The 16901-nt window shown below is 32.3% G+C and overlaps 1 protein-coding gene across 4 annotated transcripts in view; it reads left to right on the top strand.

The window, feature by feature from the left end:
* The window catches only part of STAM (signal transducing adaptor molecule), a 68440-nt gene that overhangs the window by 45361 nt on the left and 6178 nt on the right, over positions 1-16901 (top strand). For 3 of the 4 annotated variants that reach the window (XM_079108176.1, XM_079108174.1, XM_079108175.1), the window contains 8 exons: positions 433-523; positions 2360-2552; positions 5755-5849; positions 9207-9295; positions 12172-12259; positions 13140-13194; positions 13632-13785; positions 15677-15852. In XM_079108176.1, the coding sequence (XP_078964302.1) occupies positions 433-523; positions 2360-2552; positions 5755-5849; positions 9207-9295; positions 12172-12259; positions 13140-13194; positions 13632-13785; positions 15677-15852 (941 nt within the window). The remainder of the gene's footprint in view (positions 1-432; positions 524-2359; positions 2553-5754; positions 5850-9206; positions 9296-12171; positions 12260-13139; positions 13195-13631; positions 13786-15676; positions 15853-16901) is intronic. The other variant, XM_079108177.1, reaches the window with a different exon arrangement.

Here is a 16901-nt window from a genome sequence, read left to right as displayed (position 1 = left end):
CACAGCTTGGCTTTTGATCTAGAAGGAAGCAATAAAATCTAATGAAGTAGTAGTATTACATTTTTAAAAAACAATTTGTTTTAAAAATAATTCCCTACTTCCCTCTCCCAACCTCTTTTCTGGTGTTGGAATTTCTCTAAAAATTAAAAAAATTTCTCTAGTCTTTTCATACCATGTTTTCTGTTTTTAGGTTAACTTCTTTACACAAATCTTGGGGTATGTATTTGCTCTGTTTGCTCTGAGTCCAGTTGTTCTCAATCTTTTTCCTCTAATCCTGACTCTTCTTTCATTCCTTTCAAGGTGGAAATTCTTCCAGTTTGAATGTCCATCATCTTCAGAAATCTGTAGTAGGCTGATGAGAGGGTTCTTTAATTAGGTATGGGTAGGAAAATTTGAGAGCAACCCTCAAATATTGTGTTTCTTTAATTTTAGGCTGCAGAACAAGCAAAAGCAAGCCCAGCTCTAGTAGCCAAGGATCCTGGGACTGCGGCTAACAAAAAAGAAGAAGAAGATTTAGCAAAAGGTGCATTTTTAAGTCCCTGAAATATTTAAAGGAAATAGAACGCTATAGCTAAAGCAGAAATCTACTGTCTGTCTTTTTCGGAGGCAACTGTTATCATAATACTTTTCAGTCTGTTTTTGTACTCTTTTCACTTCCTTGTATATCCAGAAAACTATATCAATTACTTTTTGCTGTCCAACTAATTTTTTTTTTCATGAACCGAAAACTCTACATCTGTAGCTTGCTTTTTCATGTATTATGTTTGAGATCTTTTTGTGATGACACAGATGAATCAAGTTCATTTATTTTAACTACTATATAAAATTCCAGTGTACTAATAGTGTGGCATACTTTTTCTCTCTTCCTACTGATGGGCATTTGTATTATTAATTTTTTTTCACTATAATAAATAGTGCTGCAGTATCCTGTACGTATTCTCTTTTGCATATATATGTGACTTTATTATGTGGCACTAAAAGTGGTATTGTTGGAACATAGGGTAGGTTTATCTTTAATTTTTCTAAAGGGTTGTATGATTTTTTTCTTCCATTAACAATGTATGAAAGCTGTGATTATTTTTAATCTCACAGCGCTTGGTATTGTTAGAATTTAATTTTTTGTGAACTGGATAGGTTCAAAATGATGTCCAATTATTTTAATTTTTATTTACACAATTACTAGTGAGGCTCAGTCTTTTTTTGTATGTGTAGTGGCTATTCTGATTTATTTGTAGGTGAAGTGTCTTTTCCTTTTGAAGTTTTTTTTTTTAAATAGTGATATTTCTAAAGATACAAGTATTTAGATCTTATCTAAAGATATATAAATATTAAATATTTAGGTATTTATCTGTTACTATTGTATCTGTTGTAAACATCTGTCCTTGCCTTTGGTTTTATTAACTTTGATAATGGCATGTTTTACCAAATAAAAGTTTTAGGGTCTGGGGGTGTAGCTCAGTGTTAGAGTGCATGCCTAGCATACATGAGGGCCTGCGTTCAGTCCCAGTTACCTTCCACCCCCCAAAAAAAGTTTTAAACTTTGATGTTAAAATTGCTTTTCTTTTAAAATTCTTACCATTTTGTGTTAGGTTGCATTCCCTCCCCCAAGGTCCTAAAAGTATTTTTGTATGGCCTTCTTATAGTTTTAAAGTTTTGTTTCATATTAGATCTTTCATCACTCGAGGACAGGGGTGGAGGAACAGAAGGGGTTATGGTTCGAGTTGAAAGCAGGGTAGTGAGTACATTAAGATTGTGTTGCAGAGTAATCCAGTAACATAATTACGTTTCTGAGAGATGCATGGTGAGGATAATCTGCATTGATGGAGTAGTGGTGGAGATAAAGGAGACGCATTTAAGATCTGTTAGGTGAGTCTTCCCACTGGTTACGAAAGAATTATCTTTGTAACAATAAAATCCAGCTTCTTAGGTATTGCCTTTGAGACTGTAATTGAGTAAGCAGTTCTTCAGTGAGGCATAGTACTCTTGATTTCTCATGTGATTTTGATTATCATTTTGGGAAAGTAAGCTATAGAAAAACATTTAAAAGTTGAAAGAAAATGCAAAATATCTGCCACCAAATTTTAAAAAAGTATTCAAGAGTTTAATTCCTTATTATCCCTAATAATTTCAATTGTATCTGTTCAGTAAAGTCATGAATTTCTTGTTAAATTTTAAACATTCAATTGTGAATGTATGAATACAATTGACAAATGATTTTTGTTCATTATATCAGGACATGTTCTAGTTTCCAGCTATACTTTTGAAAAAGTAATACTTTGTGTTTTGAGATATCTTTTGGTACTTCTTTGGATTGTGGCTATATTAAAATTTTGGATGTTTTAAACTCATTATTTTCCAGCCATTGAGTTGTCCCTCAAGGAGCAAAGGCAGCAGTCAACTACCCTTTCTACTTTGTATCCAAGCACATCCAGTCTTTTAACTAACCACCAACATGAAGGCCGAAAAGTTCGTGCTATATATGACTTTGAAGCTGCTGAAGATAATGAACTTACGTTTAAAGCTGGGGAAATTATTACAGTTCTTGATGACAGGTAATGGTTAAATATTAATTCATCAGCCATGTGAACCCTTCGTGTTGAATTCAATTACCAAATGCAATCAATATATTGAACTTTTTCTGTGGATGATAGTTGATTAATTGTCTCATACTGTGTAAATTCTTAAAAAGTTTTTAGAGAATACACTCAATTTGTAAGAAATTTGTAGTATATTGATTTATTTACAGTCTATAGAACAGTCTATCCAGGTGGAATAAAATATTTTTACATGGAATTAGACATTTATATTATCATAGGGATAGTGTTATAATTTTTTTTAACCGCAGCTATATGATGCTTTACTTGAAAATGAATTGTTACTGATAATGAAATACTAAAATTTGCAAGTACTTTTAAGAAATAAATTCAAATTGATTTAAAGTTATTTCTGGTATCACTTATTATCTTGTTCTTTCATGCTGCTGTAGCAAATTGCCATAGACTGTGTGACTCTTAAACAACCGTAATTTTTTTTCACATAATTCTAGAGACTAGGAAGTCCAAGATTGCCAGATTTGGTGTCTGGTGAGGGCCCTTTTCCTGATTCATAAATGAAAGTCTATTCACTGTGGAATTTTTCCCCCTGTCTTTAACTGGTGCATTATAGTTTTATGTAATAGCTGGATTTTTTATTATATCTTCATACATGCACATGATAAGACAATATAATTTGTCCAATATTGTTTGCCAGTATTTCCCCTTTCTCCCCCCCTCGTCCCTTTACTATACTTATTTTCTTTCTCTTCTCATGAGAGCCCCGGCAACACCACCCACCTTGCATTTCCTTTTTCCTTCCCAAAGAAAACATATGGCCCATGACTATCTGAGTTTGTTGTATTTCATTTAATGTTACATTCTCTAGTTCTATCCGTTTTCCTGTGAATGACATAATTTTTTTCTTCTTTACGGTTGAATAAAACTCTATTGTATACACACACACACACACACACAATACATGTTCTTTGTCTATCCATCCATTGATGGACACCTAGGCTGGTTCCATAATTTGGCTGTTGTGAAATATGCTGCTGTACACATGGGTATGCATATGTCACTACAGTATGATGATTTTAATTCTTTAGGATAAATACTAAGAAGTGGTATAGCTGGGTCTTATGGTGGTTTCATTTGTAGTCTTCCCTCCATACTGATTTCCATAGTGGTCATACTAATTTACAATCCCAGCAACAGTGTGAAAGTGTTCCTTTTTCTCTACCTTCTCTCCAGCATTTATTGTGTTCTTGGTGACTGCCATTCTAATTGGATTTGCATTTATATCCCTAATTGCTAATGATTTTGAACATTTTTTCATGTTTGTTGCCATTTATATTTTGGGAAGTGGCTGTTAATTCATTTGCCCATTTATTAATTGGGTTGTTTTTTGAGGTTTTTTTAATATATTTTGAATATAAATACCATCAGAAAAGTAGCTAGCAAAGATTTTTCTCCCATTCTGTAGGCTCTCTCTCCACATTTGATTGTTTCCTTCTTTGCTGTGCAGAACCTTTTAAATTGATGTTTCTATTTATTCTTGGTATTACTTCCTGAGCTTTAGGAGTCCTAATGAGGAGGTCATTGCCTGCGTCCATGTGTTGGAGTGTTGACTTCGGGTGTTCTCCCAGGCTTTGCATAATTCCTAGATCTCTGATCCACATCGATTTGACTTTTGTGCAGGATGAGAGATAGGACTCTAGTCTCATTTTACAAAAGGATAACCTGTATCCCCTGCACCATTTGTTACAAAGGCTGTCTTTTCTCCAGTGTATGTTTTTGATGCCTTTGTCAAAGATCAGTGACTCTGTCTGTGGGGTTTAGCGCCACATCTTCTAGTTTGTTCTGTTGATCTGTGTCTGTTTTTATGCCTGTACCTTGCAGTTTTTGATACTATAATTCTGTAGTCTAATTTGAAGTCAGGTAGGATGATACCTTCAGCATTGCTTTTTTGGTTTAGTAACCCATCCTAAGTAATCCTTTGGCTATTCTGGGTCTTTCATTGATCCAAATGAATTTTAGGACTGACTTTTCTAGTTCTGCGAAGAATGTCTTTGGTATTTGATGGAGATTGCATTGAATCTGTATATTGCTTTTGGTAATGTGACCATTTTAAAATGTTAATTCTGCCTACCCACGAACGAAGTGATGTTTGTCTTCTGAAGAACATCTTCAATATCTTTCTTCAGTTTTATTTAGTGTCTTCTTCAGTTTCTTTCTTCAGTTTTCTTTCATTGTAGAGGACTGTCACCTCCTTGGGTAGCATTTATTCCTAGGGTTTTTTTGTTTGTTTGTTTGGTTGGTTGGTTTTTTGAGGATATTGTGAATGATGTTATTTTTCTGATTATTTTCTCCGCAGATTTATTTTTGGTGTAGAGGAAAGCTGTTGATTTTTGTTGATTTTTTTATTCTGTATTCCAAGTGTTCCCACATGACAGAAGAGGTAAATGAGGTCACTAACTTCATTCAGGAAGGTCTGCCCTGTGACCTGATTGTTTTCCAAAGGCCCTACCTTTGATACCATTGCTCTGGGGGTTAGGATTTCGACATAAGAATTTTAGGGGGATAAACATTCAAGACTATAGGATTTTTATTTTAATATGTTTTTTTCAAGGAGGAAAAAATGACAGTTGAGACAATTACCTGGAAATTGAATAAAACCTTGGTCCTTCATTCTTTTAAAGAATCTTTACTGAGTACTTGTTAGTTTTCCATGTATTAGGCAATCGGGATACAGTAGTGGATGTGAGTACACAACAAGGAGTGTGTCCCTTGTGAAAGTTGTACTATAAAAGGTGTCATCTTTTGTATATGTTCTGTTGGGAGAAAAGACTTGCTAGTGTGTACTAGAAAGAGCAATGAGTTAGGAATGAAGATTTGTATTAAAGAGCCTACCTTTATGCTGGAGTGCAAGAACTCTGTGAGGTTGACACTTTTTAACTATAAATAGGCCCTCTTTTTTGGAAAAGAGTTCATTGCTTTTTATTGGATTCCCAAAGCATTCACTGGCCCTTAAAAATATAAAGAACTGTGTTAATAGCTTTTTATCTTCTCTAAGCCCTCATTTCTTATTTCTAATGAAAATACATTCTTTGGCTCCTTTATTGAATTGTAAGATTCTAATAAGATAAATACTATAAAAGATGAAGATTTATAGAAATAAAAATCTTTATTGTTATAAAGCATTCTTTTTTGTTTATCATAGTGATCCCAACTGGTGGAAAGGTGAAACCCATCAAGGCATAGGGTTATTTCCTTCTAATTTTGTGACGGCAGATCTCACGGCTGAACCAGAAATGAGTGAGTATTTTTCATTCTGTCAATGTATGAAAGATAATCTGCAATCTTCTTGATGAAATTTGATTACTAACTTTCAAATGCTGATGTCTCTGAGGTGGTTATTTAAAAATGCATTTCTGGTTAATAATCCCAAGACAAATTATTTATCAGAAGTAATCTAAGAATAATCTAAGAATTGAAATCCTGACTATCAAGGTTAATTTCACTTAGACTATGGATTTTTCTTTAATATATATATTTTATATATATATATAATATATATATATATATGTCTAGATGCCATTATAAAAGTGCAAATCCATTTAGAAGTGTTATGGAATTTATTCATTATTTTTCTTATCAGCTAACAAAGTATAACAAATGCAATATAATCTCATATGTTCTTCCTTTTCAAGTGTTGGAGCAGTTTTCTAGAGTTTAGCCCCAGACTTGATGGCAGCAGCATCTAGGCAACAAATGGTCTTAAGTTGTCAGTTATATAGAAGGATATCAATTGATATTTAATGAGTGCATAGAGCTTTCTGTTTGATTTCCAAACCTTTGTTTAGGAGGAAAAAGAATTAGAAAGTGGGGCCATGGAGAAAATGTGATATTAGTGGCAGCCATAATAGTTGCAGGGTATGTAATTGTTGAGGTATTGGGTGATAGTTCACTACATTTCTACATAATGTATTTTAATGAATCTCCATAGTGATAAATTTGAGTCATCTAAAAAAGTTTTTAAGTCATCCCTCTATTTAAGAAAAAAGTACGTTCAATCCTAGAAAGGTTTCTATTAGTGATCAAAAGATTTTGGAATTTTTAAGAATTTTTATATAGTATTAGTAAGCTGCACTTATCTGGCAGAATATCTCATTTCATCTTTCTGTAATGCCAGGTAGAAGGGATCAAAGAAAGAACAAGATGCTTTTTTTTTTTTTTTAATTTTACAAGAATTTAAAGAAAGGACTTGTGTCTTAGTCATCTTTTTTCACCTCAACAACACCTAGTAATGAGTCTTACCTACTTATAAATGTGTTGACAGTAAAAAGACACTTTACTTCCCTTTGAAGAGAAGACTTTAACCATAAGCCAGAAATTATAGAACTTTTAATGAAACTTTTCCCTTTCACGGTTATTGCAAGGTTGTCTTGTATCACTTTTATAGAGGCAGATTCCTAATACACATTCTTCTAATAAAGTTTTTTGTTGTTAGAACTCAAAAACATGTAGAAAATTATTTAAATGCATTGCACAGTGTGCCACCTTTTTAGTAACCTGGTCTGCTATTGTTGATTTTGTTGTGTGTTTGTACTTGGGGCATTCCTTTTTAAAAAGCTTATTTTGATCCTTGAATCAGCTGTTGGAAATCTTTGAATTGTCTTGAACTTCTATTTAAGAAATGATCCAAGATCTCATTTACATGATGTAGTCATTTTATCTTTTTTTCTTTATATGATAATGCAACTTTAATGTGAGTTTTTTTAGTTCTTTGTTTCATTCTAGACAATCTAAAAGAAAAACAGGAGGAACAGCTTATGTAATGTGTTTATGGTTCAAACTTGGTAAATAAGATGCTAGCATGATTCTCATGACATCATTCTTATAGATGAAATGGAAGTGCACTTTAATCTGTTAAATAGAAGCATTTGCTGTACTTAGTTTGTTTTGTTTTAGAGATGAAGTATGATTGTGAAAACACATAATATTTTTTACATATCACACATATATGTAAAATTAGTTCCTCTGGACAAAAGGGTTGCAAACTTGTGCATTGTCAGCATATGAAGTCTGCCATGTGTTCTCTCATGAGTATCAGCCAAATGCAGTACTGCCCCAGGTTTCTACTTGTTAATAGCTCAAGATATAAAAAGCAAAGATGCCTGTAGCAGATCTCTTTTCTCCCATGGGAAATGAATCAGCTGAAACTAATTTTTTGTGTGTGTGTGGTAGAATTTTGCTTTATGGTGGCTTGAACTGGATAAATTTGTTCCTTATATTGGAATTTAAACTATTTCTGTTTAATATGGAAGCACGTAAGATGAAATGCTTAAGTGATATGATAACTTGTTCTCAGAATAAAATTATAGGCCGGTTTCCAGTGGTATGGGCTAGTGAAACACAGTAGGTTAGCATTCAAATCCAAGTCTACCATTTATTAGTTTCCTCTTGTGGAAGTTATTAATCTTTCTTAACCACCTTATTTATTAAGTGGGCGTATCTTATATTGTTTTGGAGATTTGCTAGGGGAAGTGTAATATTCTGTCAAGTACATTTAATAGTTTAATAAATACTACTTCTCTTCATTAATTCTGCTCCTGCACCATATTCTTAATTATAACTATTTCTTTAAATTCTGAGTTACCTCATTAATATAAGGATAAATAATACAGAGAAGTTCATACTGGGTGTAGTGGCTCATTTCTTTAATCCCAACAACTCAGGATGCTGAGGTAGGAGCATCATAAGTTTGAGTCCTTCTTGGCAGCTTAGCAAGACCCTGTCTTAAAATTTTAAAAATAAATAAATAAATAAAAAGTTGGGGATATAGCTCAATGGTTGAGTGCCTCTGGGTTCAGTTTCTAGTACTGCAAAAAATGGGGGGGACTCCTGTTAGAGCTTTACACGCCTCTTAGGAGTATTATTTGCAGTTTGCCACATTCGTAATAGCCTTATATTCACATATTTACTAGTTGTATTTAATGATTTATGAAGATTGCTTTGGTGAACAAGAGAAAAATGAGCTTCTTGGCCAATGGTTTAATGATCTCTTAATGACCACTTTTTCATTTCAAAGTATAATGTGACTAGAAAATAATTGGAAAATTTAATTTTTTTGGAAAATTCAAATGCCCACCAAGGCCACTGGCAAAGTTCTTCTTTTGCCCGGATGTCATTCTCTTGGTAGAAAGTGTAAGTGGCAGGTCAGAGAATATGTAGCTATTTTTCTATTCATTGAAAAAGTGAGTGTTTCTTCTTCAAATGAGATTTTTCTCTGAAGGCTTAATAATTTAAAAAAAGCATTTGTTTTAAGTTGAAGATTTTACTTATAAAACTTTGTGTTTTTTGTTTTTTCTTAACAATGTACTGAACTCAATGTGATAACTGATTACTTTTGTTTCAGAAATAGAAGTTATTTTTAGTGAAGTCTCTTTTATGGAAAACAAAATCTTTCACAAGAGAAAATTAAGAAATCTTGACAAAATTTCATAAACTAATGTTACATCTTTTTGCTTAAATCTGCAATACAGTTATTCCTTAAGTCTCTCAGCTTGATGGGAATAAAAGAAAAAAATCCAAATTTCTCCTAGAACTTAAAATTCTAAATCTAATTTTAAATATATTATAAGGAAAAGGTAATTTTTATATATTTTACAGTTAAAACAGAGAAGAAGACGGTACAATTTAGTGATGATGTTCAAGTAGAAACAATAGAGCCAGAGCCAGAACCAGCCTTTATTGATGAAGTAAGTGATTTCCTTGGTAATAGTGGTTGGTACTTTGTACTGAAATTGGATTTTTTTTTTTTTTAAATAATCAGTTAGTTGAGTAATCATCTACTTTCTTGTTATAATAATAATTTAAACAATGTAGACAAAGCACAGATTGCTTTTGAAATTTTCTCTCCAGTTCCTTTTTTATTATCAGGACCCCATTATTTTAATTCCTGCTTCATATTTCATGGATATACTCTTGATTTATTTAATTCCTCTACTGATGGGAAGTTTCTGGCTTTTCTTGCTGTTACACACAGTGACATTTTTTCAACATTTCTCTTTTTGTTTCTTTAAGAGAGGATATACAAGAATTGGACTGCTGAGTTGAAGGATCTGTATAAATGTTAATATTGCCAAATTATTCAGCAAAAATGGGATTTTTTATACTCACTGATTTTTATGCAGAAGTACCTGTTTTCCACATATATCTAACAAGCATAGTAAGATTGTTTGCAACAAGCATAGTAAGATTGTTTGCATTATCAGTGTGAAAGGCACTTACTGAATGAATTTTTTGAATAAGCCAAATTACTGTTTCTAAAAATTGTCATTAATTACTACTTATAAACTATTTCATTGGAATAAATCATGGTTCCCTCTTGAATTGAACACATTTGAGCATTTGGGAAAATGATTATGCTAATTTTATGTTAAATGTCTCCATGTCATTGTTATTATCTGTAACAGTGCCTACTTTCAGTGACTTTGAAAATGCGGTGTCAATTTGGTAGCAGTCATTTTTGGAGCCAATTATTATTGGCTTAAACTTGTAGTATTAGGATGTAAATGTAGAATTTTCTTAAATTACAGTATCCTATTTATATAAGTTTTATAGAAATTTCTGTGTCATTACATATAAGAAAAGGAAGATTAAAGCTGCTTACTTTTTCATCTTTAAGCATGTTTGTGGTTGTCTTTTCCTGTTCAAACTTATTAATGTTATTACCTTTTTTGAAAAACAATATGAACATAGCTGTGTTGACTTAAGAGTACAATATTAAATTATGGAACTTTCAAGCCAGGATATTACACCTGCTGGCCAAATTTGTACACAATTACATTTGTTTACATATTTTCTATTGCTACTTTTTGTGCTGTCATGGCAGAATTGAGTAATGGTGGTAGAAATAATATGGCCTGCAATGCCTAAAATATTTATTCTCTGGCCCTTACAGAAAAGTTTTCAGGTCCCTGCTTATAGATTATTTTAGAAGAATCTTTTCAGCTCTTTCTCATTTCCCTTAAGTACTTTTCCCTAAAATTTATCTTCCTAAAATTAATCAAAGTACTGACCCTGACACAGTAGGTCATTTCTTTTTCTCCTCTCCTTTTATAATTTCCCTTTGCCTTTGTATAGAAGAAAGCCTTACCCTTGGCCCATTCTGAACCTTAACTGTGGTATATTGTCCCAGAGTACAAAAAATTTCAGGGACCATTCCAAATATTGGTGTTGGTGTTAAGAAAGTAATGACTTTAATGACTGAGTAAAATAGATCAGATGGTTTTACATATTTTGCTACCAAGAAAAGAAAAGAAAGGAACAACAAAATGAATTGTCAACTAGTAGATAATTAAACATAATTTTTAATGATATGTCACTATGATCCCTGGTGTAAAACTCAGAAGATAGTATAAGGACCTAATGATGATGCTGTAATATGAACAAAGTTTTTTGTCACTTCTACCTGTAAAAACGAAAAATAGGAATGGAATCAATGCTGATTGCTGGATTATTTTATTTTCTAAAAATTGAAATATGTTTGACTCATGCTGATAGTAATCATTAACTCATACAGATGAATTTAACATTTGGCATGTTGTCAATTTATATACATAATTATATTGTGAGCTAATTTGATATAGTCATTAGTAGAAGACTTTCAGTTATATTACATTAGGATAAAAAATTGTAGGAGAAATTGAGTGGAAATCCAATGAGTTCAAGGAAAAAAATAAACAATTTGAAATTCCTAACAAAGACTGTGGTTTTATTTGTTTCTATTTTTGTGTGGTTCTGGGGAATCTAATTCAGGGCTTCATAGCAAACACTTTAGCCCTGAGCCACATCCCCAACACCCCCAGACTGTATTTTAAATAGTAATTCCTTTGCATATATATAAAAATACAGAACAGTTTTATTTAAGATGCCAGTATTTAATGACCTGGCAAGCATATCCTTTGTATTGTTTGAAACTTGTGAAAAATGAGAAGTCATCTCTAAAGTATGTGAAGGGATTTATAGATTTTTTAGCATTCTTTTAGGGGAGACAGGAGCAGAAAAATCTGAAAAGTGTTCTTGAGAGAAATGGTGTAGAAGACTATGATAATAAAGAGAGTCAAGAATAAACATTGTCAGGGGGAAAAAAAGTAAGAAAAAGAAGGAAAATGCAGTATAAATCCTTAGAGCCCTGCTTACAAGAACAGCTATAATAGAGCTAAGTTCTGCCTTACTGAAACAGCTGCTGTATTCACTGTTGGAGTGAAGTGTTAATGAATGAGTTGTTAGTCATAGCAGCCATCTTGAGAGTGATATTACACCTGTCCCATGTCTAAGCTGCAGCAGCTACAAAGCAAGTAAAATCCTCTATCATGATATAAAAAGATTGAAGAACTCACTCGTCGAAGTTTAAATGTGGCTCTCTTTCCTCTAATTTAAGAAAATCTCTGTCAAAATACATGGTAATAGCTTTCAACTGTTTGCACATGGGATACTAAAACATAAAAGCAAAATTAGAGTCTCTGTAACTTAATAATGAAAGTTTTATGTCCCTTACCTAGTTAAAGAAGTGAAAACAATGTTTCATAAAGTTCAGTTGCTTTTTATATTAACTACCTAATTCCTGTAGGATAAAATGGACCAGTTGTTACAGATGTTGCAAAGCACTGATCCCAGTGATAATCAACCAGATCTACCAGAGCTACTTCATCTAGAAGGTAAACCTGTTTTCTATTTACCTTGCAAAGAAAGAATAATTAGAGGTTCTATCTATTGTTCTGTTACAGAATTTTTTTTTTTTTTCGTACCAGGAGTTGAACCCAGGGGTGCTCAACCACTGAGCCACATTGCAGTCCTTTTTTGTATTTTATTTAGAGACAGGGTTTCACTGAGTTGCTTAGGGCCTTGCGAAGTTGCCGAGCTTCTTACTCAAAGTAATTTGATTTATTGACTATGACTTGTAGTTTTGCTGTGAACTCAGTCTCCTGAGCCAATGGTTTTTGAGAATGATTTTAAACATGTAACATTTCTCACACTTCCTTGATCCAGTCCTACTTTTTTTTTTTTTTTTTTTTTTGGTGTGGTACTGGGAATTGAACCCCCAGGTGCTCTACCATTGAGCTATATTCCCAGCCCTATGTATGTATGTATGTATGTATGTATGTATGTATTTTTATTTTGAAGCAAGGTCTCCCTAAGTTTTTTTAGTGAACCTCAAATTTGTAATCCTCCTGTCTCAGGCCTCCCTGGTATCTGGGATTACAGGCTTGTGCCACTGTACCCAGCTTTACTTTCTTTAAAATGCAGTTTAAACCTTGAGTGGAGTTTGAATTCTTACACATTTTTATCCAAATTTAACTTTTAATTCAACTTTTTAGAACCCTGTAAAATGAAGAAATTCTTAATTTTGAGATTAGTATTATAGATTAAGTTGTCACTATCATGCTTTGAGAAAATTAATTTTGGATTCTGTTGACTGAAGTTAATTAATATAAAGTTTATTGCTTCATATTAAACCTTTTTAGTTTTATAATTATGTATCAGTGGTTCAGTTTCTTTTATTGCATTTTCTTATTTCTTCAAATCTTGTTATCTTAGCAATGTGTCACCAGATGGGACCTCTCATTGATGAAAAGCTGGAAGATATTGATAGGTAAAAGACCATGGACTATATCTGTAATATGTATCTTTGTCCTTAAAAGCAGTTTTCAACTAGATGTGGGGAATTTGCTCTTTTTAAAAGTGAGGGTTTAATTGACTCTCCCTTGATTTTTTAACTAATAAGAGTTAGGTAGCCTAGTGCAATCATCTTTGCTAAAGTGACTTTACTAGAGCCCACAGATGGTCCATTTATTAGTAATTGGGGAAATCTAAGTATTTTTGGGTATAATCAAGTATAATAAACTGTATTTCCCTCAGCACAGTACTTAAATCTTAAACAGTTTGGTTGCCTCAGCACTAAAATACAAGATAGTTTTACATAGTTTGAATCTTCAATATGTCTTACCAGCATTAATTTTTGCTATTTTGATATATCATAATTCATTTATCATTTAAGTAAATGTTTCAAATTATTGTGTAATGTTTCAGGAAACATTCAGAACTCTCAGAACTTAATGTTAAAGTGATGGAGGCACTTTCATTGTATACTAAATTAATGAATGAAGATCCCATGTATTCCATGTATGCAAAATTACAGAATCAGCAGTATTATATGCAGTCATCTGGTGTTTCTGGTTCTCAGGTATGCTTTTAAAAGCTCAAGAATATTGTTTTAACTTCTCTAATGCAGTTGAAATTGCTTGTAATAGCTGTATTTTTGTAAAATATGCAATTTTCTAAAAGTAATATTTAAAATAAAAATAAAGTTTAATAGAATTTTTTGCTTGACAGATACAATTTATAATATATTAAATATACCAGTAGTTGTATTGCTCTTGTATAGCAATAGGCAGCAGAGTCACCCATCAATCTTTTTACTTTATTTTAAATAGTTATTTTGGTTCTACCCTAGATCATTGAACAAGAATCTTTAAGGTTGAGGCCCTAATGTCTACATGTTTTTAAACTTTGTGTATAATTATTTGGTTAAGAACTGCAGTTTTATGAAATTTAAGTAAAATTTCTAATTATTATTAAGTTCTTCTGAGTATCTACTGTTTTTGCTTCACAATGACCTGCTTATGTTAAGTGTTCATATCACAAAAATAATAAAGAGAGTGCCAGGAAACTTTTGGATTGTAGGATGTTCATAGTATAGATTATGGTAATGGTTTCACAAGTGTGTACTTATTGCCAAACTCCCCAAACTGGGTATACTACATATCTACAGCCTTTTATATGTCAGCATTATCTCAATACAGTATTTTTTTTAAACCCACAAATTAATGTACCATTTTCAGAGATAGGAAAATTCTCTTAAATATCTAATGAACTTTTAGTAATACTTAAAAGGGAAACTTAAATGCAATGGGAAAAAAAGAATTGAAAAACTGTTATAAAACCAACAAAATAAAATATTTTTGTATGTTTTCTAAAAGCTACCTTAATAGGGAATTTCCCCCTCCTTTACATAAAATATGTTTTCCTCTTTTCACCTGAAGCAACTGATTAAGAGCCCCTTTTTCATAAATTCTTCCAGGTGTAAGGAATAATAAGCCAGATTCTCTTTTGTCTACAAAGGGTGATCACAAATTTTGTTCAGATTTTTTTTTTCTTTTTGCATGGCCCACTTCCCCTAAAATGAGGGTCTAGCACTACGTGGAAATAACAACCAAATCCTAGAAACATAAGGTTAGATGATAACTGCTGAAGGTCTTTATCAGCAGTTTGAGTCAGGCAAAAAAAAAAAAAAAAAAGCAAGCCTTCATGGGAACATTAAAACATGATGAAGTGAATACTATAGAAAATTAATAATACTATATTTAAGACTTTAGATATTTAAAAACTTCAATCTCTTTTAACTAAGAGCAAGAATTTTTAGATGTAGGAATAAGCAAATGAATCCAACCTACTTCCTGTTTTATTTTGTTTTTTTTTTTTAAAGATAAATTTATTGGAACATAGCTACTCTCATTGTCTATAACTGCATTCTATACCTGTAGATTTCAGTAGTTGTAACAGAGACTGTGTGACCCACAATCCTAAAATATTTGTTATCTGACCCTTTATAAGAAAATACTCTGGCCCCTCCTTTAGAAAGTTAACTTGTTCTAGGTTCAATAAATTGCAGCTTAGGAAATTTACATTATAAGTACAATTTATGACTATAAAGCATTGTAGCCTCCTAAAATATGTCTCCTAAATGTCATTTTGGATTCCTTTTAAAATATTAGCATGTCAAGTATTAAGTATATTTAATAGAGACATTATTTTAGTGTAAAGTTTCAAGGTAACTTCCTTTAATGCTTCTGTATCAAGATAAATACGAGTTCAGGTAATGTTTAAAAACAAAAATCATTAGCCATCTACATCTCTTAAAAGTGTTTTTTATACAATGCCTGTTGATGGAAGTAAGTTTATAAAAAAAGATTCCAGAGAAGTAATATGTGTTTTTGTAACTGAATGCCTTTTTAGAAAATGGAATGTGCATGAAAGTTTAACAATCAAGTGTGTTTTCTCAATAACTGTCCTAGGTATATCCAGGGCCTCATCAAAGTGGTGCTTACCTGGTTGCAGGGAATGCCCAGATGAGTCATCTCCAGAGCTACAGTCTTCCTCCAGAGCAATTGTCTTCTCTCAGCCAAGGAGCAGTCCCACCATCTGCAAACCCAGCCCTTCCTAGTCAGCAGACCCAGGCTTCTTACTCAAAGTAATTTGATTTCTTGACAATAACTTGTAGTTTTGCTGTTAAAATTATTTAATTGCCTCTAATCTTTAGTAAGCTTAGATCTGTATAAGAAAAATCTGAGTTAGAAGTCATTTGTATTTTCAGACAGCCCCATTTTTGGTATTGAGTATGAACGCCCGAGTTATTATAGCTTTAGCTGCAAGTCAGTCCTTTGACTGACTGTATTTTGGGGGTAATTTTCTATTTTTTATATTCCTATAATATGTGGGATGTTTTTGTGTGTTTTGAGTCTGTACTGATATTTGTTACTTTATTTAAAGAAACTAATTTGTAACTACAATTTATTATTTTCCCACAAATTTTATTTAAATCTAAATTTTGTTATTGTTGTTTTGGAAGATAGAGCTTAGGCTATCTCTTTAAGTAAGCAAATATTTCCTTAATTTTGCCTTATATTGGAGTTTAATTTTTATTAGAGAAGGTTCAACATTGGAAAAAAGAAGGTACAAAATTGATATATCTCTGTGGTTCTTGAAATTATGCAATGACAGAGGCTCAGTTACTTTTTGGCATTTACTTGTATTCTCTGTCATGTAGTTAAAATGATTATGAATTATTTAAGTGTGTGTGCGCACACATGCTCTTTATTGGGCATCTAAGTTGAATTCTTTCCCATGAAACAAATACACTTTAAGAATTTACTGACATGTATTCTACAAATCATGATATCCTAACCTACAACAGACATTTCTAGGTGACCCAGGCATAATTTCTAGAAACCTTTGGAAAATCAGTGTCTGCAGATATTCCTGTATTACTCTCACTATTGTAATATTCATCCTCAAAGAGTTACAGAGAGGCCTGGAGATTTTAAGGAATTATCCTATTGTCACATCTAGAATTCCAGAGTCACTTTAAGAAGGCAGATCATGAGGAGACCTAACATGGGATGTTTAGTATTTGCCAGGCACTTTATGCTTTACGCATATTGATTCATTTGCTCCCTGTAATAACTTTAGGAGGAAAATATACTAATATTTTCCATTTGTAAAATGGGAAACTAAGACATG

Source organism: Sciurus vulgaris, assembly GCF_902686455.1.
Source record: "Sciurus vulgaris genome assembly, chromosome: 12".
NCBI lineage: Eukaryota > Metazoa > Chordata > Mammalia > Rodentia > Sciuridae > Sciurus > Sciurus vulgaris.
The sequence above is the reverse complement of the archived record's forward strand: the minus strand, read 5'-3'. Positions and strand labels throughout refer to the sequence as shown.